At 39.5% G+C, this 24,353-nt stretch overlaps 1 protein-coding gene and 2 long non-coding RNA genes across 4 annotated transcripts in view; 1 reads left to right on the forward strand and 2 right to left on the reverse strand.

Annotated features, from left to right (window-relative positions):
- LOC119902308 overlaps nt 1-13,483 on the reverse strand; it is a 28,012-nt gene extending 14,529 nt beyond the window's left edge. Inside the window, exon 1 of the long non-coding RNA XR_005444316.1 lies at nt 8,460-13,483. This is a non-coding gene — a long non-coding RNA (uncharacterized LOC119902308). The remainder of the gene's footprint in view (nt 1-8,459) is intronic.
- Nucleotides 13,484-14,652: 1,169 nt separating this feature from the next.
- Nucleotides 14,653-17,715, reverse strand: LOC119902307. Its single transcript, XR_005444315.1, has 3 exons — nt 17,546-17,715; nt 17,228-17,328; nt 14,653-15,098 (listed from the first exon to the last, which is right to left on the reverse strand). It is a non-coding gene; the product is annotated as an uncharacterized LOC119902307 (long non-coding RNA).
- A 132-nt stretch (nt 17,716-17,847) lies between these two features.
- Nucleotides 17,848-23,449, forward strand: bcl6ab (BCL6A transcription repressor b). Of its 2 annotated transcripts, XM_038718402.1 has the most exons (9): nt 17,848-17,955; nt 19,794-19,965; nt 20,140-20,361; nt 20,461-21,294; nt 21,408-21,535; nt 21,643-21,810; nt 21,914-22,044; nt 22,144-22,281; nt 22,495-22,638. In XM_038718402.1, the coding sequence occupies exons 1-9, from the start codon at nt 17,925-17,927 to the stop codon at nt 22,636-22,638; spliced, it is 1,968 nt and encodes a 655-aa protein (XP_038574330.1). In that variant the 5' UTR covers nt 17,848-17,924. The 2 variants fall into 2 exon arrangements, with proteins under 2 accessions (XP_038574330.1, XP_038574331.1); XM_038718403.1 differs by lacking the exon at nt 17,848-17,955 and having other exon boundaries at nt 22,495-23,449.
- Nucleotides 23,450-24,353: the final 904 nt, after the last annotated feature.

Genomic DNA, 24,353 nt, shown 5'->3' on the forward strand with positions numbered 1-24,353 from the left:
AATTGCTAGATCAAAAAGGTGTGGGGACAAAGGCAGCCCGTGTCCAGAAATGATTCTACTTTTTCAATCCATCAGGATCGCTGTCTCAGGATAATTTGTGTAAAAAGATCAGAAGGGGGGCGTAGATGAAAAGTAGAAAAATATGGAGTGGACAAGCTGAATGAACATGAATTATGTAGGGAAATAAACAGTTTGCTGCTTGACCTGAATCATTTATTTTATTTCAATCGAATTCAAGTGGGGATTACTTTTTTATTTGTTGCTTCTCCAATATTGTTAATAATTGATAAAAATTTAATCTGTTTATGTGTGGTGGTGGGCATGACAAAAAAAGTTTCAAAATGATATAGTTCATGATCTTGTTAAGCCTGGCTGAAAGGTCCTTCGTTAGAGATAGAATCAGCAGCCAGTTAGATACAAGAGTGGGTATTGATCTTTTCATCTAACTCTCAGCAAGATGTCCAGTTATTCCATATAGTTGTCTACTTTGTGAGCTCATCTGTCTCTTCACATTATTGCTGGTTACTGGTTTCTTCTTCCCTGCTGTGACTGTGATAGGACGACCAGGGGGAGAGAGTTCAGGTAAACAGCTGGATGTCCAGCCTCCCCAGCATTGATTATGGACCCCAGAGAGCTTCGGTTACTAGGGCTAATCTTGGCCTTATAGACTGTCTGTCGTGCTGGTTGGCAGTGGAGATATTGTATTAAGAGACCACACACAGGCAGCATGACACTCTCAACGGGTCGGGGATGGAACTTGTGTAAAGCAATACCTGAAACCACGTGGGGATACAAAGCCAGCGGCTCACTTCGAGGAGAGATTTATGAATATCTGTGAGCTTGTTCAGATGTGATGGTGTCAGTGAGACTCGACTGCCACTCTTTAAATACTAGCAGCCTTCCATCCTCATCCAAACGCTATCTGGATTTCTCTGTGGAAAACACACACCTTCTCTGACAATTTTTTTTTCTTTGATAAAAAAATAAAAAATAAAATACAGAACCTTGTATAATCATGGCGCCAGAAAATGTGTGTTCTCAGAAACATCTACATGGTCGACATCTTGCCAGACATCTTGTGACCATCAGAGCCTCCTAAAATAAATTATGCCAAGTGTGAAGGACAGTGAAGGCCTCTCAGGTCAACTAACCGTGTCAATGCACAAATTAAACATTCAGTCCAGCTCAGGATTTGGTGGAGACCAAAACAGAGCTGCAATGAGAGAGAATATTGGACTTCAAATTCAGTGGGCCACCTCGTCAGGGGGCCAGAAATGTGACTTCAAATGAATACTAATGTTGCGCCAACACGTATGACATAACAACCCCAAGTTCCCAAAAAAATCAGTGAGTGCAGAATTAAGGTTTGTTGACTAAATGACTTGGTTAAGGTTAGGTACAGATGATGGGAAACAAACACTGACTGTTGGTAGGACACAGCATCCAAACTACAGTCTTCTGTGTCAAAGTCAGAAACTTCTACCTAAAAATTCAAGTTCTATTCTTGTCATGAAACAAATTTTGTTTGGAGGTTTTATACATGCACCTTAAACTGTATTTTAGCCAAATTCCCATAAATTACATGTAGAAAATGCAACATAGAGAGGTATGTTTGCTGAGATGATAAAGATAAAGCTGCCATGAGCTATCTATACAGCCAACCTAGCACTAAAATCAACAAAAAACAGCTAAGCTTCTACTAACTGCAGCTGTTTTTCTGTGGACTGGTAGTGGCCTCTGTTGTCAATAAGAATGTGACATCTGAGGGCTTGAAAGTTCCCACAAAGACAGCCACAGAAATGCTGTTCATTTCTGTGACCTGATGGTATGTTGTTGAATGGCCAGATATTACCACTAAATATGAAACATGTGACATTTACTGATGTTATGATGCTAATATGCAAAGTGAACCAAGTGTAAAGCTGTTAAGTTCAAGTTCAGGTTAACTGGCATTTCAACCATGAAAAAACAGTTTGACACATACAAAACATCAGACAAAGTGTTTGTTGTCACATGTTACAATGCAGTAATGCATATTGTATTTGTCTCAGGCAGCTATCTAAACGAGTATTAACAATTTCTCTGTTACGAATACGAGGTGCTATCTTTGTTAACACAGCTTAACATCAAGCAAGTGCGACAACCCAAGACATAGCAATATTATTTGCTAGTCCAACTGTGTACACGGAAAGAAGGCCAGTTCCGCGTCTTGCAGCCTCTTGCTTGGTCATTTTGTTTTACTCTTCTTAGCTTCCTCCATCAATGTCCTCTTTGGTCTCTTCGCGTCTACCATAGAGGCCGTTGAGCCCGGTTGTGTTGCCCGCTCGCCCTGCTCTATTCGCCACCAGCATAATGTTATTTGAAACTTGAGTGGCAAGCTAGCCAACAAAACTGGACAGCAACTGACAGAAGAGCACTTAACAGTAAGATTTATAGCTAGCGGCTACACCTCTGTGAAACCTTTGGCTGATTTTGACAACTTTGCTAACACAGTCAAACATCCAGCAAGCGCAACAATACAAGACACAGCAGAAGAACACTAGTCCAACAGAAAGAAGGAAAGCTCGGCGTCTGACCTGCATCCTTTCAGCTCCTTTAGCTCACGCCAACGAATAAAAGGCACTGAAATATTTACTCTTGTCCGCTTGGTCACTCTCTTTTGTCTTCTTTGCTTCCTCCGACAACATCTTCGTCGGTCTCTTTGCAGCCTCTGCCATGATATCTATACTGAGAATACCGAGCTAGCTTCTTTCAAAAGCATACATTGTTTATTATATTGCTTCTTCTTATAGCTTGCTTGCTCAAGAGTTTCGTAGAAGTGTTGTGGTGCTGTAAAGCATTACACTGCTCTCACGATAGTAATCCTGCACGGGATTTCAGTCTTATAGAAACCGCCAAGGGCCACATCTCAGTTTAGGTCAATGGTCAACATTGAATATGTCGTCAAAGCAAATACACAGGTAGCTGTTGTTCCTATAGTCCTGATTAATCTGTTTGAATCATCTTGTCATATTTACTCTCACTGCGTTCTGAACTGTGAACGGTAGACTACTGTATATATACTGAACCGGGCTTTACAGAATAATATGCTGTCGGGAATGTTTCTTTTAAATCTCAGTCGTGTTGGTAATGGCAGTGTGAGTCATCTCTGTTGTAAGGAAAAAAATATTTAGCAGATCTTTTTCAGATATAAACTGGATCTGCATGTTTAGTACTTTTTCATTCCAGTCAGAACAGTCTCCAGGGAGGTCTTGGAAAAGTTTATTTTTCCCAGATTCTGACTCCCTAGTCCTTTTTCACTCCTTCTTGCCTCGTCCCTTCCCTCTCTTTTTTACCTCTCCACATTGTGAAGTAGTGCAATGGAAATTTTTGAGCTTATTGTACTCTCATATGATTTCTATAGCGTACTGATCTCTTGAATACATCTTGTTGTTTCATGCATGAGCACTGTCTGTCCTTCAGTTATAAAACATACGGTGATACCTTGGGACACAGGGCGAGACTACGTTTTCTTTATCTTTGTGTGACAGTGTAAGCGATCATTACCAACAGTTGTTGAGTTTCATTGTCGGTTGACTCAGCAACAAAAGGCCAACTATGAATGGAAAATAGTGCAATTGGACAGCTGTGTATTAATTAAAGAAACAAATGTTTTGTGACGCATGAGACGATGATTGAAATACAAATGATGATTTCCATAGCGGGATTCTCTCTCCCAACACGCAGGGAATCCATTTACAAAAGTCAGTCGGATGTCAGTCGGAAATAAATCTCTGAAAGAGCTGTTCTTGTTGAATTCTCTTTTTCCAGAACATTCCCATGACAAGTAGCAAGCAAAATTGAAATCATTTTCTTCACATTATATATACAGTCAGCATAAATGCCAATATAATTAAAGTTTGTTTTCAACCCACTGGTCAATCAAAGCAAGGCTATACAGGATGGGTTCCATCCTCTCCTGTGTCCTGACAGAGGAATGTGATCTCTCAATCCACTCGGATCTCCTGTGGCAGACTGTGAACTGTGTATGAACTGTTTGAACTGGACAAGGATCATCAACTCTCACAGGTCTCACAGGACTGACTGGACCTTCAAATAAAGGCCCAAATTCCCAGTAAAAGTTAAACTATGATGAGAATGTTGTGTACCTGTTTACATGTAAACAGAACATTCAATTAATGTGTTGCATTCATACCTGTTGAAAAGATAGTTATGTAATGTTGCTATATTGTATTCACCCCAGCGTTGTAGGAAAACAATGATTTAGAAATACACATTTTTTAATGAATATTTGCTGTTAGGAAGAAATGGATTAACTCTAGAACATTTCAGCTTCTGTGAAGCCTTCATTTATTTCTTAACGGACCTGTGGATACAGTAGTGAACAGTGTGGATTACAGCCAGGGGCCAGTGTCTCTAGCAGACATGTGATGTTTTTGTTTCCTCCCTCTTGTCCGTGTTACTGCATCTCAGATCAAACTGATTACCGACTAGTCCTGGAAATCTGTCACCTGCAGGTGTCAAATGCATGACCAAGACAGTAGGTCCTCCTACGACATGGCTGGTACTCAAATAACCCAGATGATTTGTCTCACGGACATTTTGTTTACCTCTAGCTTGGGTTACGCTTGTGGTTGTGCCTTGGTGAGTCAAAGAGATGACCTGGAAATGTACGCTTGCGAAAAGGCTGCACTCACATGAGTGGGTTCCTTCTATCTTTCGTTTGTTCTTTCTTAAAATTGGCCAAATTATTATTATTATTATTATTATTATTACTATTATTATTATTATTATGTAATTTGCGCAGGTCGGAAAATCTGCGACAAATTCAGTTAATTTTGCCATAGACACCGTTGTTACAATTGACACGAAATCTTCGTTGAAATTGAAAAATGATTTGTGTATCTGCCCTGTGATTCCGGATCTTTAATGGGTTCTTCCTTTTCTACACTCTTCTACCAAGTCTCATGAAAATCCAGCCAGTGTAATCCTGCTGAAAGACAAAACGTCACCAAAACATATGGCTCCTTGGTGAAGTTAATAATGACATTTTTAATAATCTTTGCAACCATTTATATGAGAAAGACATGCAAATTCAAGCCTACAAAATAAAACCATATACAATATTCAATACCATAAACATCTGTCTAATTAAGAGAGAAATCCTCCATTCAACACTCCAGGGCAAAACACTGCTGCACATTGCACGCTATCATCATACTTCTTAAATTGGATTTGCCACCTCAGTGTATAGCCTGACTTTGAATGGTTGGAATGTAAGCCATAGTTGACACAAGGCAAACAGACTGCATATCATTCAGAAATTTGGCAGACTCCTTGCAAATAGCTATTACAAGTTCCATAAAACATTTTTTACAGCACAATACAGACATGAAGACTGTGCACAACAGCAGTAGATAACAGAGCAAAAGATTCAACATTTATAAATTCTTATGACCACAACAGTAAACGTGACGATAATAGCACTGTCCAGCTACTTCACAGAGGAATAAGAATAGACTTATTGCTTTGTTTATACGTTGGTGTGCAGAAGCCACAATGGACAGAGTGAACAGAACAAGACATGAGGTCAAGTTATCTCACTGACAGATGGCTTTGATTTATTTATTTGTATTTGACACACATTCAGAACATTTATGATATATTTTAAATGCAATCTGATAAATAGGTTTGACATGACATGGTATGTAGACTAAACAATAACTTAATCGGCCCTGCCCCCTTATCCACAACATTGGACTGCAGCCTGAATCCTGCACAAGCTGAATGTTTGTGGTCATATTTTGCTTCATTGAGGTTTTTGGTTGCTGGTTTCCAATTCCTCAAAGTGCTATGTTGTTAGCCATGGCTTCGCTCTTGTCAGATTTCCATAGATCTTGAGGACCTCACTTGGATTTCCTTCATGCTGACACGATTTTTTTTTTGGCTTTCAGAAACAGTGGACTCACCACATCATCCAAGCTTGGAACTCTGATGACAGTAAACGGTGATGATGGTGTTAAATGAAACACTGAAGGAATAGCTCAACATTCTGGAAACTATGCCTATTTGCTTTTATGATTAGATTTAGATGAGAAGATTTATACCACTCGAATGTTTGTCAAATATGAAGCTATAGCCACCAGCTGGTTCTGTCCAAACTCTTGAAGAATAGTCATTTTTACACTGAGTTTTTTGTTTCCAATTAGAGATGTAACGGGTTAAAGGGGCTACATGTAGTTTTTCAGTGAAATTACTTCTTGATATATCAAATTTTCGCTGCCATATTGTCAATGGGCTGTAGCGTCACTTAGAAATGAAGTTCACGCCTGTTTTCACTCTTGCTTGGAACAGCCACTTTTCTGCTTTTTATGTGAGGACACCGGATCGGACTTAGCCCTGTGCACGCTCCCGAGCCTCTCTCCGACTACAGCAACAACACTGCAGTAAACGAAATACAGTCTACTAACACCATAAAAAAACACAACACGGACTCCAACACAAACTCCACATAAGGATACAAAACAACAGTAAAGGTTTATGTGCTGAAGCCTGTCAGACCAAACAAGAATCCGATGATGTTAGTGAAAACAGTCAACATCAGAAAGACTGGAGTCACGGAGAGAGTCACGTTAGCTCACAGGCTAACGCTGAGTAGTTGCTAACGTTATCCCATGCAATATATAATATGTAAAGTTGGCTTTCCACATTACTTCACAAACTAACGCAATCCACATTACTATCCTGTGTATCACCGGTATTATATTAAAGTATGATTTTAGCCTGCAAGAAATTATGTATCGGTACAAATCAAACATGGAGCCATTTGTTTACATTACCCTATAGATGGGTTTCTTGTTTACAAACACTACTGGATGCGGGGCAAAAGTGCTTTGGTAGCTGGTCAGAAGACTGTAGTCAACCACAACGTAGAATACGCATTGTTTGTAAATTCTTGTTGACTTAATAATAAACTGGGATTTCAGAGTTGGATCTGTTTGTTTGTGTTTCATTTTGAATATTAATATAACATATGCAACCGCGCTGCAGGCTAGCGAAGATGGAGGTAATGTTGTTCAAATCAACTGCTAGCCAAAAGGCTAATGGAAAATGAGGGAGAGAGGCATTCTTTCCACAGCTGTAAGTACTGCAATTTGTCCAAGCTGTGTCACACTCAGAGATGCAAAGAACATTGTCTTCCGTTGTAAACTTTGTATGACCAGCAAAAAGTTTACAACTGCAAACAATTTTGTATTGAAGCATCTGCTAAAGCAGCACAGCAACGTGAAACTTTGCCTGTAGAAAGAAACTCCGGCTACTGTGATGCGTCCACTCGGCAGGAGAAAGTGGTTTTAATCAACGTTTCGTGTTTCTTAAAAGCACAGAATACTTCTCTTATAAATGCAAGTGCAAAACAGTTAGTTCTGAAGTCGAGACACTTGCTTGATTTTTGCTCAGACAGTGGCGTTAAAAAAGGTATATGCTTCGTAAAAATCATACTCATTGATGCTGTTATGAATACGCAATTAGCTAAAAAGTCAGGAGGGACCTGCTTTGTTTTTTTAAAATTATTTTTAAATAGCCTATATGATACAGCATCCCCTGGTCTCAGAGGCTGCAGTGTTTTCAGTCCTGCTGGTTGACTCCTCAGGTTAATTATTGTTCCAGTAAAGTGGATTCATTTCTAAAATGCGCTGCTGAACAGGTTTGCTGTCACTTCTAAGTATGGGGTGGGGTGGTTGAAAGTAATTGTAACTTAACGAGAAATATTTTTACTTTTCTACTTATTTACTTTTAATACCCAGTAATAAGTAATATTATTACTTTTTAAATGAGTAATAAGTAACTCATTACAATTTCTGAGTAATTTGCCAAACACTGCAGCTATATATGCCATATAAATTGATATGCTGCGAAGACCGAGTTCTGCTTTCTGCCCCCTGGTTGCGCGCGCAACTCGGTGATGATGTTGCACAGAAACCCGTCTATAGTGATGCGAGGCAGGAGCAGCAGGCCGCATTAGCACGGATCTACCGCTGTTTGCTTCGTAACGTTCAATTATTGAGGTTTACTGATACTCAGGTACACAGCTTCTTAACCATCTTAGTTGCTCTAACTTATGTAACCCACATAATATACAATACTGCAACATAACGGCACAGGATAACAAATTGGAAGAACCATTCACCACAGTAATGTTACCTACTGCGGTCTAACTGTTATAAAATGTGGCAACAGTCTTATTTATAATATTCAGGCCAGCTCACTAACCGTTTCGTTGTCCTCCACTACATTTAGCTGTGCTCACATTGCTGAGCCTCCGGTGAAAATACACAAATAGTAACATTACTGAAAAGCTGGCGATGTATTACGTCGGCTAAATGCAGAAAATGTAACTTTTTCATGTAACGAGCATGAATCAGTAAAAATATTACTGTAACGTTGCAGTGGGAGTTTACCTGAGTTTCCAGCATGCTGGGTGAAGCTGTCTCTCGGTGAACCTGTCTATAGCTGCTGTCACACTGCCTTTTCTCCAGGAGTATTGTGCCAATATGCAGCTCGGTGCGCTGAATGACCATGAACTACTCTGTGTGATAAGCTACTGCTGCTGGGTAGATTTTGCTACATGTACAGAGGTGCTGCTGGCTGTAGCTCCATATTTATCGTACATGAGACAGACGTGGCAAGAAAGTAAATAAGCATATTTCCCGGAATGTCAAAATATTCTTTTAAGTGTTGTAAACAGGAAATGTAAAGGGACATTGCAATTACCACAAATTAAACAAATTTTGAACAAATTGAAAAAGACCACAATTTTTTTTGTTCCATCAAGAAAATCATGCTAAAAAGAAAAAAAATTCCAAGCCTAGTTTTACTAAAAAATATAGATAAATATATATAAAGCAAAACACTAGATTTACTGTTACAACCATAGTAACCTAATATTTCATTGATAAAACAAGCATATCTATTGTACAGTATGTAGAGCAAACTGCACTCGGTTTCCTCAAAACAAGTTGGACATTGAAAACACAATAGTATTTTGGTGTGTAAGGTAGAATGCTACCACTAAAAGATCAAAAGTTTCAGTGCACCATAGATGATCAAAAGCAGAACATCTGCTCTGAGTGACACTCCCTTTTTTCCACTTTTCCCCAGCATTCCTGAAACTAACAGCACATACATTTTAACTGTCAGGCAAAAAACGTGCCACGTGAATCTCCCAAACAACCCTGCACAGAGGGGCAGACACCCACTGCTGGGCGATGTCATATTTTATGAGCAGCAGTTTAAATATTTAAAATACCCATTATTCATTAACTTGGTTTTCAAATACCTCCACTGCAGAAACAACACAGTGCTCTGTTTTGTCCCTCAGCTGTTTTTTGAGGGAAGCTGTTTTGATTTAAAACCTACAATAAATCAGAAGTTGTTGGAGCAACCGAAAATGTTGAAACCCAAACAACACTCATAATCCAAATGTGCTTTAGTGAAAGAATAATGCACCGTCTCCTTTGTCGACTCCCTAGCTCTTCTCTCAGGAGCTGGCACTTCAAACAGAGTGGGGGAAACAAGGACTCACAGTCAAACATTTTTGCTTGTACTAAAGCTGTCAGGAAGAAAAGGATTTATGTTTCAGAAAAGTGATTATTTCCATCACAATAGCAATATGTCACAGTGTTAGGTATGAACAGGGGTAACTAAGAGACGACCCTAATGATGCACTTGTCCACTGTTAGCATGCTGCTAGGCTCATCTCCCGGACACATCTAATGACATCACTGGATAGCTTGCATATTAACAACATGCAATGTTGTTGTTTGTTTCATCTTTCAAATGCAATCCCCTGCTTAAGGTTGAGGGCAGATCTGTGGTGTGAGCATGCATGAAATGCTTTCCTTCTGGTTACCAGCAGGCAGCTGAACCTGACAGTGATTTCCACAGGCAACAAGAACAGGGGAGATGTTTGTCAGTAAGAAAAGATATTTAAAGTAGAAATGTCAGACATTATACAGAGGTAGCACTGGGGGAGCGATTACTATGGTTACAACATAATTAAATTTTTTCCTACTCTTATCAGCATTTCAAAAGAAAAGCTGGTGATTATGGTTATTGTAATTCCCTCGTCCTTGTCAATGTCTTCAATCACCAGGATGTTACACTTATCATTTGTCCAATAATTTCATGTTTTTGAAAAAGGGACATAGCCTTGTGTTATACATGAACATTTTTGAATTAGAGTACACTATCTTAAATACTTTGATGCACAGTTTTAGTCATTAATACAAAATAAACCAAGTCAATAATGTTATTTTAATTTGAGATACTGTGGAGAGGGTGTTACAATTGTTCTTTTATTCACCCAAATCCAGTCCCTTAGCTTAAATTACCTGCAGTAATATTGGTCTTTGAAATAAAGGCAAACAAAAATCTGTTGTATAACCTTAGCTCTTGTCCTCAGAGCTGTGTTCCTACTTCTCCTTTCTTTGGTATGCAGACTTCTGGCATCTTGAGTCAAATCCTTTTGCTGCCAAACCCATTTAAAGTTACTACTATGAAAGACATTTTTTCACTGACTCACCAGCATGAGGTGAGAGGAACCTCCGGCTTCTTCAGAGGTCACTAAGTTCTGTCACACATCGCATCTGAATTAGCTGCTAATGACCGTGTTGGTCATATGACAAGTGCCTCAGTGGCTGCAGCTGGCAGCCAGACAACAACTAATAGTATTATGTCCTAACCTCAAAGGTACAATCACCAGCTTCTCTGCCCTTTGCAGGATTGAGTGCACCCACCTTTCATAAAGTGGGTTGCTTTTTTCAGAAATTGTAAACTATGTGAAAATCATGTTGCATATTATTATTAATTTTACTATTACACACACAGTTAGTCAATGAAATAAATCTCTGTGGGGGGGAATCTTCAAAGTGAAATGATATAAATATTTTATATGAATGAATCACTGCACAGCAATTACAGTATGTCTCGAAGGAGGTCACCTGACTACAATTACACACACAAGATGGCACTTTGATGAAGTGCTTAGGGAGTAGACACAATAAAAACATGTCAAATATATATCAGACAATAGCATGCAGGGAATACAATCCATCCTTTGTGTCAACTTTTTTTGTTCTGTCAACTCTATTGGAGGTTTTGATACCTTTGGTGGGTTGTTGTGTGGTCTGGATCTTGCTTGCACTTAATAGAATACAACAATATAATATAATCCCATCACAAAATCTACTGGAACATGTTTAACCTCTCATTCTGACATGTGACCCTTTTTATCATCAATTAAGTTTGCACATATTATGTTTTGCTCGGTGGTAAACACCATATTTGTCTAAATTACATTATTGATTTATATTGATATTAAACAAGAATAAGGTGACTTGAATTACAGCACACTTCATTTTAAAAACTGTTAATATTTGTTTAAAATGCACTTGCATTTTTAGTGACATAATATCAAACATGTACATTATGCTAAACAAGGCCCTCACAGTCCAAAAATGTACAGTGGGCCAAATATGCAAACAAAATAGTAACTTTTACCCACCTGTTTCCTGTAGTTCTCCAATACTCTCTGAAGAAAACATTTTGGCAGCACATCACCTAATGACATTTTTCCCTCAATTATATTTTCACCTCATTCACAAGAATGTTAAAGTGAGCTTTGGATTCCGCAATCCCACATTAGCATTTCTCCTGCATTCATTGTTTACAAAATGTTGAGCAAGCATTCACAAAAACCAACGGGCTGCCTTCCAGCATCAGCCACTGTTTATACTTCAGTGACATTCACACAACCACTTTGGTTTGAGTTACGTTTTAGCAGTGTCTCTGGGAAAAAGAGAAAAAATCTAACCTAAGGGTTTTGTCATGCCAGTGAGCAAAAAAGCATATTGTTGGGGAAACCAAGAAATAAGGAAACAACTGACTGCAGTGATACAAGACAAATATTTAAAAAAATTTAAAACATATCTTCTGATATCGAGCAAGATGGAATGCATATACATGTGTTGGCAATGCTGGCACTTCCATGATGCTAAAGTATGTACAGTATGTGGTATGTATAAAACACAGACACAGAGATAGACAAATATGTACTGTTTTTATAACCCTTTAAAATGTGTGCAAACGTTATCATAACTACAAATAACAAGTTACTACAAATAACTCTCCCATGGCTGCAAATCCTTCAACAGGACAACCTGCATGTTTTTTTTTTCAGAAAACACACTTTTTCAGCAAAATACACCTCCACGTTGACCTGTGGGAGCAGCCCAGTGCAACAACAGTCTTCTTCTGTTTCCCCCGTCAGTAGCGGCTGTCGGGACAGTTGTTGAGGTGAAAGACGTTCTCATTCATTTTCCTCATCCAAATTTTCCCAGCTGCTCTATTGTAAAGACACATTTCCAAAGCTAAACCACTGGAGAGGCACCCAGGATCACATCAATAACTTCCCTTTCACACACATACACACAAAAAACATACACTCACACACACACACACACGCACCACACCTTTTGTTTCTGTGCAGACCCGCACCGCCGCCTCCTCCTCCTGACTGAGGCTTTGCTGTAAAACAACAGGGGAATCTGCCGTGGTGACACGGTGTACCCTGGTACTTTTCCACAGATAACGTGTAGTGAAAGGTTGAGTGTTGCAATGTGTGTTTATATTGACTTTGCATATTTATTGACTCACATTCTGTATAGTCAAGGTAGACTATGCTCAATTCTGCCTTCAGTGAAGATGTTTTAGTCCTTTCCCTGAGTAGGAACTTGGTTAATGAACATCAGTGCTTGTATCATGAAGATAATCTTCTATTTATACCACTCATACTCAACACAGGGATACAAAGGGTTTTGCAAGATAAAATAGCTGAAATTACAGAAATACAAAAGGGCAAACATATTTACAGAATGACCAAGAAAGCAAGCCAGATCTTGTCATGGTGACAAATCTTTGCCCAATAAAATATTTTCTATGAACTCCTACTGGGAAGTGTGTGTTGTCCAGACAAGTCACAGACGTTGATCCATCACTTCCCATATGGCTGGATACACAGAGCGATCCTCAGTCGACCTTTCCTCTACATGTACAATCCGTTTAGCCACTTACAACTGAGGATGCATTCTTTGCTTTGGTGCAACAAAGCCACCATTCATGTATACCCTCTAAGCATTATATTCGAGGTTGGACCACGAGGACATGAGTCGCTGTCCTCAAATGCCCTGAAACCAATGAGATGTTGATTTATATTTTGGAAAGTGTTGGGGAACATCACAAACTGGCCTGTTTTTGCTTCAGCATATTCACTAACTTTTACTCTTGATAATTAATTGCTGTTATAATCTTGTGCTCAATTGAACCAGGATGGAAGGGCAATGCCCTGAATTCTTTCCAATGCTAAAATTCTCAGTACACCTGTAACAACAACAAAATCTCCGGCTTAGACAAAAATAAAAGTTTATGGACCCCCCCCCCCCCCCCCCCCATACCAATACAAAGTGGTAATACAAAACACAGGAATTAAAGGATTTATATCACAAGCGCTGAGAGGAAACTAGATAGGCTAATATGCATGTTAGCAGAAGCACGTCCCCATCTCTGCTGCCAAGCCAGGCTGTAGAAACCACAGATATGAAAGTAATTAAGAGCAGAGTTCCTGTTTGATGTTGAAGAAGCAAACTGTACTTTTCTTTACTGTAATATGAAACTCATCTTCAACCCAAACACGCCACATTGGAAGACATGCAAACAAAATGTGCTCTGAAATAACCATGTTTTAATTTTGCCCACAGGGGATTTACCATTCAGAAGTATATGCATGGCACAATGCTGCTAAGCTCACATTCATACTAGACTGGTGGCATAACCAAAAAAACCTAAGTGTCATCATGTGTAATGAGCAGTCTGACATTGTGCCATGGAACTGTCACTGACATGATAGTTCATAATGTTTAAGGCAGTTTTACAGTGTTTTAGGACAGTAACTAACAATTATTTTAATTATTGTTCAATGTGAATTTTCTTGATTAATCAATCAAAATGGTTTTGGATTATCCAGTGTCAGATTGTAGTAAAAATGACTGCTATAATTTTTTCTAAAATTTATGTTAAATATTCAAATAAATACTCAAAATGTATCAATTTACAATTTAGGGAAGGTTTGGTATGTTTGCTTCAAAACTGACTCAGCTGTAAGTGTCTTGTGTTGTGTTTCATGTCAGGTCATTCACACTTTTTATCTAAATTGAACTCTAAGAAGATTTAAGACAACCAGATTATTTACACTTATCTTAAAATATCATCTCATGCTGAAAAAAGCTGACCCACCTCTTCTGTGCAGGACAACACATTATTGGCAGTTCGACATCACGGTACATTTGATGCATTGGGGTCAACTGAAGTTCAGTGATTATCACGCAAAGACTGCATACCACCTGAAGTTTAAGTATATACTACTCAGTAAAGCCCACACAGACTGTATGAAAGCAGTTCAGAGTTCACTATGTTTAGCTCACATGCACATAGTCTGTTTCATGGGATATGTGCAGAGTATACTTCATCAACAGCTGCTCAAAATTTATACTGAACTTTGTTCTATAAATAAATAAGTCAGAGTCTTATTTATACATATACATTTCTATCACAAACAAGCTTTAATTTTTCTTTTCTTTTCTGTGGCAATTTAGTCATATGTAAAACAACAATCAAACACAGTTAGATAGTGCAATATTTTTTTCTCTTATGCACACTGCTCCCCAAATTCAAGTGCATGCTCCTGGTAAAAAAAAAAGGTACTTTCCTCTTCCCCCTCAGGCTACTCGTCTGTGAAGACTGAGCTAGTTTTAGAGTCATATTTTACTGACGTGACCTTTGATCCCTGTCAGGCAACCATGTGCCTGGGTCATGTTTTGGGACAGGCACATTGACATCCGTCTGCGCCTAGGCCCCAGGGTCAGCGGAGTTCACGAGAGGGGGTGGGGAGAAGGAGAGAGAAATGGCCAAAAATTTGTTCCAGGGTCGGCATGGCAAAATCCCATTTAGCGTTGTTTTTATTCCATGCATTCTTCAGATGTGCCCTGCAGAGAATGAAAAAGGACGTCTGTTTGATGTATGGGAAACAGCCACACACAATCCGAAGAAAACAGCATGTTTTTTTTTTCTGTTATCAGGTTAGCTTTCTGCAACTTTCGTGTTTAAAAAAAATCTCTTAAAAGAGGCACTCCACTGTCAACAATATTAGTTTACTTGTCCTACTTAGTACTGCTCAGTCAGTGAAAACAACTGTAAAATGTTTTCTGTGGCTTTGAAGAAGCATTGAGACTACAAATTTACAGAAACTTGAAGTGTGTACTTTGAAAGAAGGGGGAATTTCCCTGGCAAGGAGGGTCTGTCTAAGGACAAACTATCATGTTGCATTATGGGAAATGTAGGATCCAGTATTTTTGGAACTTGACTCAGCCCCACAGTATTGTGGAATCGCAATAATAAATCAGTGCCCCTTTTTAAACCACTTTACAAAACTAGGGTTATTTCTGTGACCACCAACAATAACAGACATTTTCAGCAGATTGAGGTATATGTTTCTTTGGTGCAGCAAATCAGATATTCCTTGCAAGAAACAAAAAACAGACTTAGTCTGCAAAGCCAACCAGAAGTGCCATGTTTGTGTGATTTTGTTGATTTTACACTTAAATGTACAGATATCTACAACAGTTTGTGTGTTTCACATCTGCTATGGCTTATCTGCTATTGAGCCACAGCAAACCCACTAAAGTGAGGTTAAAGATGCTGCACTGATATGAGCAAAGAAAAGGCTGACTGATCAAACCTATGCATCCTCCTGCCTGTGAATAAACAACTTCAGCAGGAAATCAGATGTTTTACTTTCTGTCAAGGCCCTCCTAGTGACTGAATATGTTTTGTCTCTTCACATTCAGACCAGAAAATTTTGCGTCTTTCAAAGGATGTGAAGGTGAACAACCCACTGAAACTTGGGCCACTAAAGATAACCGCAGGGGAAAAACATCTAGAGTGAAAACATTAACTAGAAATAGACCTCTTTGTTGCCATAGCCACCTGAACAGCTGTAATTTAGACCTGTTGAGCTGCACTGCACATTTATTGCATGGGGAAAGATTCAGGCTGAGAGTTGATCTTTTCTAGAACGTATACAGTAAGCATAAAGATAGGAAACTTATTTTGCACAGTTTTATAATATAGTGCAAAGTAGTAATATGTTTGTAGAAGACAGTTTAGTATCATGTTAGTTACTTGGGTTTAATGTTGCTAAACATGATCTCCAAATTGTAATGTGTTAATTAGCAAATTGTGAGCCTGATGATATTCCTTGCATGATAAAACATTTCATTGAGATTAATTGGAAGCTAGTTTATTAATGGTTAAAAACAAAGGTGTCTGCAGCGCCGATGTGTGAAGTCCAAAGTCTGATCAAGTCTGTTTTAATTCACTAATGAACCTGGTCCTCTGTAAATTACAAGCTATAGTTCTCATTACGATAGTTCTGTTTTTTTTCCTAACTGAATGCTTGTTTGCAAAGCCTCACCACAGCTCAATAGTGAGAGTGAAAGGTGATGCCAACAGATGGTTATATATATATATTCAATATCCAGTTTTTGTAACATCAGATTTGACTGAATTGGGAAGTGAAATAGGGAAAAAATATACAGTTGTGTAGTTCCTCACAAAGGTAATTTATTTTCCAGAATATAATGTCTTGTGTTGTCTTGTGTTCAATACAGTATGATCGCATGCACATAGCTAAAGAAAACGCCTGCCCACCACATTCAAAGATAATGTTTAACATACTGTGCAGGGAAGATGATGTTCTGTGTAAGGTAACACTTCACATAAAGCTCACAAGAAACTAGTGAGGCACACATCCCTTTTGTTTAAGGTAAAATAGTTAAATAGTAATAAATATGTAATGTATATGTATGTTATTCAGAAACCCCTTGCTAGTTGTTCATTAAAGAGCAGTTAGTTCCTGATTTGTCAACTCATTCATTGGTAAGTACTCAAGATTTTGTGCTACCCAGATGAGTATACAGCTGCAATGGCGAGACAGGAAGTGGTGGGAACACCGATGTGCCTTTTTGGAGAGTTGAGAACTTTACTCACACACTCACACACTTCCTACAGCAGTATGTGTGACATTAAAAACAGGGTTTCATACCAGTTAACTTACTGTGCCAGAATGAAATGCCACTCACGCAATGTGAAATCAGTTTTGCCACGCAATAAATTATCAGTATTGTAGAACTCCCCAGAAGGTCAATCAAACGTTCACTGTAAAACATAAGAAAGTATACTGTACACATAAAAATACTGCCTAACGCATCAACTGAAAATTATTACTTTCAAGTGTTCTCCTTAATCAATTGCGCTGGCCAAAGTCAGCGTGGAGCAACGCAGGAAGCAAGCATGCAGTGGGGAAATGTTGAAGAAAAATAAAACTAAATCAGGGACATCATACTTGGAATTATTAAAGGATAAGATGACTAACTTTTCTCATCTCCTCGCGGCACCTCAGGCTGGTTTTCAACGACAACATGCTCTCATATTCCCCACGGTATTTATAACTCGGTCAGCTGACCTTGCACTTGGACCCATCCACTACACAGGGAGATTAACTCACAGACAAACGCACTGATTAACTGCTAAACTCTCGCAAATATTCCATACCAATCCTACCAAGATGTTTATTTAATGACATCTGACTGAGCAGCCGCGTGTTATAGTGCGCAATACAGACGGTGCGGGGTTGAACTGCTGCGGGTGGCGCGGAGCAGCTCCCCCGCCCTGCAGATAATGGTACGGCCCTCTGTTGAAATTCCGAGAATTGAGCCGATGTGTTTCTTAGAACTGGATTCTCAGAACTGGTGATGCTCAGAGTTTCGAGGAAACTTTTACAAGGTGACTTTTTTCCCTTCCTATTTTCTCAGCATTAGGTCAGAAGTGTACTGAAGTAGCAGATGCTCATGTGGCTGCTTCGGTTGCTTCGGGGCTGGAACTTTTTCCAATATTTTGTGATTTCTTAAGCTATAAGATGTGAACAGATTTTAACTATGAGTTGATTTTTAACAGCGGCACTGTCTGACTGTGTTTAAGACGGAAGTGCGGCTTTAGGTTGTGTGTGGATTGAATTGTTGCTCCTATCACTTGTACTTGAAGTAGGCTTTAACAGCTTCGGTTTGAAGCTAAACTTTAGCCAAGGCAGCCGTTAATCATAGCTCAGTGTTTGCTTGTTTTATTTTATTTACGCATTTTAAAGTAGCTTAACATTTGGTACACATTGTAGACTAATCCCTATCAGACGTGCAGAAGTGTCGCAACAGCATCGGTCAGCTTCTCTATGCGCATTTCTGTCGTCGACAGACAATCTTTTCACTTCACTGAATCTCTCCAACGCAGAGCCCACGACGTCTCACCATTACTTTGGACCGAGAAAACACTCTTTAAACACTTTAAAAACATGATTAAAACCACAAGACAGTGCCCAGACACGGCTGCTTAACAGTTTTGCTAAACTTGGCCGGATTTGTGTTGGCCTGCTCGGTGGCTCACAGCCGAAGTTACGCAGCTAAGAACTAACCACTCCTTGAAATCACATCCTGTGAAATGAGCCTGATATTTGAGGTTTAGAAATAGCCCGGGAGATTAGTGGAGCAGTGGGAGAGAGAATGTTAATGGGTTAAATGAGGTGAGTTCCACTTTTATGTCGGGGGAACAGGAAACCTCTCTGTGTACTGGCAACTTAATCTGAGCAGCCAGGACGGAATGTGCTCAACGTCAAACACGTTTACAACCTGCGGCAGCCAGTCTGCTCTGTTGTACGCTGCAAAGCTGCAGGAGAGAGAGAGAGAGGACGGACAGTTATACTTATATAACTTTAACTTTTGGGGTCAGCAATGTAGGATTGGGTTTGCATTATACTATAGTTTGTGCATTTACTGTCTGTGGTTACGATTTATTGTCGTCTCAAAATGAAGATACACGTTGTTCTAAGATATAGGCCTATTTGTGTATACTCAGTGACAAATATCACTGTCAATAATAACATGTGAAAATATTGATCATAGCGTTTGTAACTACACCGTCATTAAAGCCTAGTAAGAAGTAAGGGCTTGGATCAGAAGGTTTCTTAACGTACCTTTTTACTTTTGGCTTTGCAATGACGCCGCCTCTTGATAAAACACAGTCAAAACACTTGTTAGGTTCAAAGCTGGCTTTGATTACAAAGCCTGAAGGCTTGTAGTAGAGAGAAGTAGTAGAGAAGTATGAGCCGGAGGTGATGAAATATAATAAGAGTATTTATTATCTTGTGTAACAAGACTGTTCAGTTATGTATAGTTTAATAATTCTAATTAATTACAATTGTAATTGCATTTTGGCTTGTAATGTGATTTTGCTCGAATGTTGGGCATTAACATGATTTCCTGAGCATAACAGAATTTAGCAAAGTTAAAGCCCATCTAAGCTGCAAAATAAAACTGATTAGTCATTTTTCAAGTTTCACATATATTATTATTTAGTAGTGAAGTAATGTAACTTAAGCTTAATTTGTTTTTCTGATAATATGGTTGAGTTATGATAATATTGTCGCCAATATTCCCACATTATTATTCCACGTTATTTTTCAATAATTTTCCACGTTATTTTTCCACCCAGGCTACAGTGTGTGTCGCTCTCGCAGTAGATCAATTTTAGAGTCAAGATAATGAACAAACTGTTCACTGTCTGCCCTTGCTCAGATTTTGACAGCATGGCCACGACTGCAGATGGCTGCATTCAATTCACACGCCATGCAGGCGACGTCCTGCTCAACTTCAACCGCCTCCGCAGCAGGAACATCCTGACTGATGTTACCATACAGGTGGATGGACAGCATTTTCATGCTCACAAGGCCATCTTGGTGGCCTGCAGGTACCTTTTATATTCACAGTGCCAAATGAAGGGACTTATATTTTTTTGGTCACTGAATCACTGCCACAATCTCATTTCATACCTCATCCCAAGTAAATAGATTTTCAGTAGTTAATGGCTCTCATCTCTGCCCATGTTAAACACAGTATTCCCCTCTCTCTTGTTCTCTTACAGTGGCTTCTTTTATTCTGTCTTCATGGACCCAAAGAACGCAAACCTTAGTGCCATCAGCTTAGAACCCAAAGTGGACCCCAAGGGTTTTGCCATCCTGTTGGACTTTATGTACACATCCTGCCTGAACCTTAATGATAGGCTGGTCCTGGCCACCATGAACACAGCCATCTACCTCCAGATGGAGCATGTGGCAGACACCTGCCACAGGTTCATCAAGTCCAGGTAAAGGAAAATAGACAAAGACAAACTCTGTTTTCTTGGTTAAAATGAGAGGGATCTAAGTTGGTGTTTAACAACTTGTGATTGAATATGTTTCTGCAGGCATCAGTCTCTGAATATGCAGACTGAAGAGGTACACTCATTACATCTGGCTGAGGAGATCCCTGCCTTGAGGTCTGTTGATGATAAAGATTCAGACCTAAGAAACAACCATACATCAACCTCATCCCCTCTCCAGGAGTGCAGGGGCTACGTCCCAAATGTTTTCAGGGGGATTAACACCTCTGGCTCCTATCACGTCTATGGTGACCTCCATGTCCCTGCTGGGAAGTTGGAAAGTTCCCATAAGGTCAGCAACCTTCCCAGTGGAGGGGCTTTGTCCCAGACAAGATGGTCGCAGTCCAATGAGTCCACTACCATTATCTCCCGCCCCAGTTTCCCCACCAGTATCATCCGACAGGCAGGAACCCACGGGAGCCTTCAAAGGCCTGCCACTCCCATGGAGGAAGACAGCATTCAGCATCCACAGACCAGCTGTCTAAGATTGTCTCCAGGTTTTATCAAGGGTGTGATTTGTAGCCCTCAAAGCCCCCTCAGATCTGACTGCCAACCCAACTCGCCCACCGAGTCCAACAGCAGCAGAAACGCTACACTGAGCTTCAAACAGTCCTCAGACTGCCCCAAAGACACCAAGGCCCGCAACTGGAAGAAGTACAAGTTGATTGTGTTGAACCAAACTCCTGATGACAATGAAAAGGAGGCTCAGGGAGGCAGCGCTGAAGCTACAGCCATGTCCCCTACGCTGAGCCCATGCAGGAGCGTTGCAGCAGGTGGACACAATGAGGTCCAGGCAGAGGAGGGAGCCAGCGAGCACAGCCTCATGTCTCAGAGCGCCGACAGCTGCAGCAGCAGCAGCAGCACCTGTAGCAGCATCAGGTAAAACTCCAACTTACTGTGAGAGCTGTCCATCGGAGGTTTATGTACATTTGTAAGAGAGAAGAACTTTGCTGTATAGTATATTAACTCTGTGGTTGTCTTTCTGTGTGCAGCCACCTCAGATGCTCCTCCTGTGGCTGTGACAGCCCTCGGTGCATGGAAATGGGCCACCTTTCTCCTGACTTATACAGCAGAGATGACACCACCAAACTACACTCAGAGTATTCCCCCTCCAGCTGTGGTAAGTGAACTCCATGTGTGCTGTACTATCCGCCTATGTTTAAATGAAAACAAATGATTTGGCAGGATTATTATTTTGCTTTCACATTTTATTTCTTCTTTCCACAGAAAACACCACCTTCTTCTGCAATGGATGTGACTCCAAGTTCACAGAGGAAGACTCCCTGAGAGACCACCTGGTCCAGGTCCACAGTGACAAGCCATACAAGTGTGACTGCTGCCAGGCTGCCTTCCGCTACAAGGGCAACCTGGCCAGCCACAAGACCGTTCACACCGGTAAGAATAATCATTCCCATTGGCTTTTCAAAAGTACCTTCAAGTGGACTTTGCGGATGTGACTGTTTCATTGATTGCAAAACCTGCTGATCTTAACTTCCAGGTGCGAAACCCTACCAGTGCAGCATCTGTGGTGCTCAGTTCAACCGACCGGCCAACCTCAAGACCCACACCCGCATCCACTCTGGAGAGAAGCCATACAAGTGTGAGACATGCGGTTCCAGATTTGTCCAGGTGAGAGAATAATAGCCACACCTTCTGGAAAGCAGCGCAAATGTCAAAACTCTACCTTTAAGGGTATGTATCTTAATACGTGTTTTCATTGTCCTCCAGGTGGCCCATCTTCGTGCCCACGTGTTAATTCACACGGGAGAGAAGCCATACCCTTGTGAGATCTGTGGAACACACTTCCGCCACCTTCAGACGCTCAAGAGCCACATGCGCATTCATACCGGAGAGAAGCCTTATCATGTAAGCTTCCTTGTCAGTCTCCCTCTCCTTATCCACTGTGTCTGCTGGCTAAAAAGAGAGTAATCCCTTCTCCCCCATGATCCACATGCCTGTCAATAATTGAGAGTTCTGGGTAGTAATCCTGCAGAGCTACGAACTCTAGGTGTGGGGGTTGAGGGATGAAACAGTCCATTTTAAAAGTCATCCTAAATGTTAATTTTCCTTTTTCCTCAGTGTGAAAAATGTGACCTTCACTTCAGACACAAGAGTCAGCTGAGGCTTCACCTCAGACAGAAACATGGTGCGGTCACTAACACCAAGGCTCAGTATCGCAGGACTCCCAGCAACATCATCACAGGACTGGTGAACTCCTGCTGAGCCTGCTGCATTCTTTAGTTTTTCTTGTGCACCGGCCGCCATGTTGTCAAAAGATTTTTCACAAACAAAAACATAAATATTATATATATGCCCTTTATGCATTTATATATGATGCACATTACTTTATGTAAGCTCTTTGGTATTTCAAAGATTGTAGAAGTTTATGCTTTTGTTGTGAATGTGAATTTTGAATGTGAATTTGAGCAGGTAACCAAACTGAATGTCAGCGTTGAAGGACAGCTACAGTTACAGTTGTGCTTTTGGTACTGGTGTGAATTTTCCCAGTAATGTGGTCACAGTTTATGTAGTTATTTTTCATTAGGCTGTTTTTGTAAATAAGATAATATATATTTTGAGATTGCCATCTGCTGGCAGAGTACGAATATATTTACGTTAAGATCATTTTTCTTAAGTGCAGTGATCTTCACTGACTGTCAATAAAACAAAGGCTTGTTATTTAGCCATTTCATATTTTGTGGTACGCATTGTAATATGTTCAGATTGTCGTTCATTTAAAAATTGTAATGTACATATTTTCTATCCTATTCTAGGCTCCTGTTGGTATTTTGCACATGCTCATGATGCTGTAATTCATATATTTTCATTCAAATATTTCTACTTAAAATGTTGTTGACATGTCAAAAAAATTGTTAGACCCCATGTGCAGCACTTACTATCTACCTATTTATGTTCTACGTTTTCTTGGCTGCATTGTATTACATTTTGGTGCTGCAATGATCCATTTTCCCCACCAGGATCGTGATTGTATTTTATTGAACCTTATGTATTACAGTGCACTCGTACGAACCAGTATATCCATAGTGCCTTACAGTCACACTTTTTTATTAATACATTATAAGTCTGACAATATGAAAGCGCTGGTAGTTAGAAACTGCTTTTGTGATGCATTTTACATTTGGTACATTGCCCAGTTGTCATGTGCATGCATGTCAGGTACTGTTGTTGTTTTGGAAGATGATAATCTGTTGTGTGTGGCTCTTAAAATGTAGATACACCAGGCCTCAAGCTAAAAAATGCTCAGGAATATTATTAATATGTAAGCAAATGTCTTTGTAACTGCATATATATATATATATATATATATATATATATAAATAAAATGCAAGTCATGCAGTTCTTGTTGCAACAATTCTATTCATTATATGCAAGTAAGATGGTTAGAGCAAAGACTGATTTGAACCTTTAACTACTAATGTCATTTTGTAGGTACTTGCTAAACCTCCTCCCTGGTGTTCACTCTTATGGATCATCAATTATTCTCCTATACAGATAAAAAAAAAATCATTTGGAGTAGCACAGAGGATTTAAGTAGCCAATAAATTTGATATTTTTGTTTAGGGAAAAGTCATACATCTAGGGATGTCAAAAATGACTCATTCATCAATACCACGAATAAATACATAAATGAACGCTGAAATATATAAAATCACACATATTGAATTAAAAGATTTGTTTATAAATGAATGCTGAAATCAATAGAAATGTTTAACCTAAAAGTAAATATATAAATACTAAAATACATATAAAATACAAGATTAAAATGCAGATTTATATAAATACATTAGACATTTATTTCCCCAGAAATGTCAAATAATTATTTATTTTAGCGCTCATATTTACAAATTTTTAAAATGTTTATATACTTATTTATTGACGACTGAGTTATTTTTCATCCTCAATGTAAAATCCAAGTG

This window comes from Micropterus salmoides, unplaced genomic scaffold (assembly GCF_014851395.1).
Source record: "Micropterus salmoides isolate LMB-PRFRI ecotype aquatic unplaced genomic scaffold, ASM1485139v1 Ms_hic_scaffold_14, whole genome shotgun sequence".
Classification (NCBI taxonomy): Eukaryota; Metazoa; Chordata; class Actinopteri; order Centrarchiformes; family Centrarchidae; genus Micropterus; species Micropterus salmoides.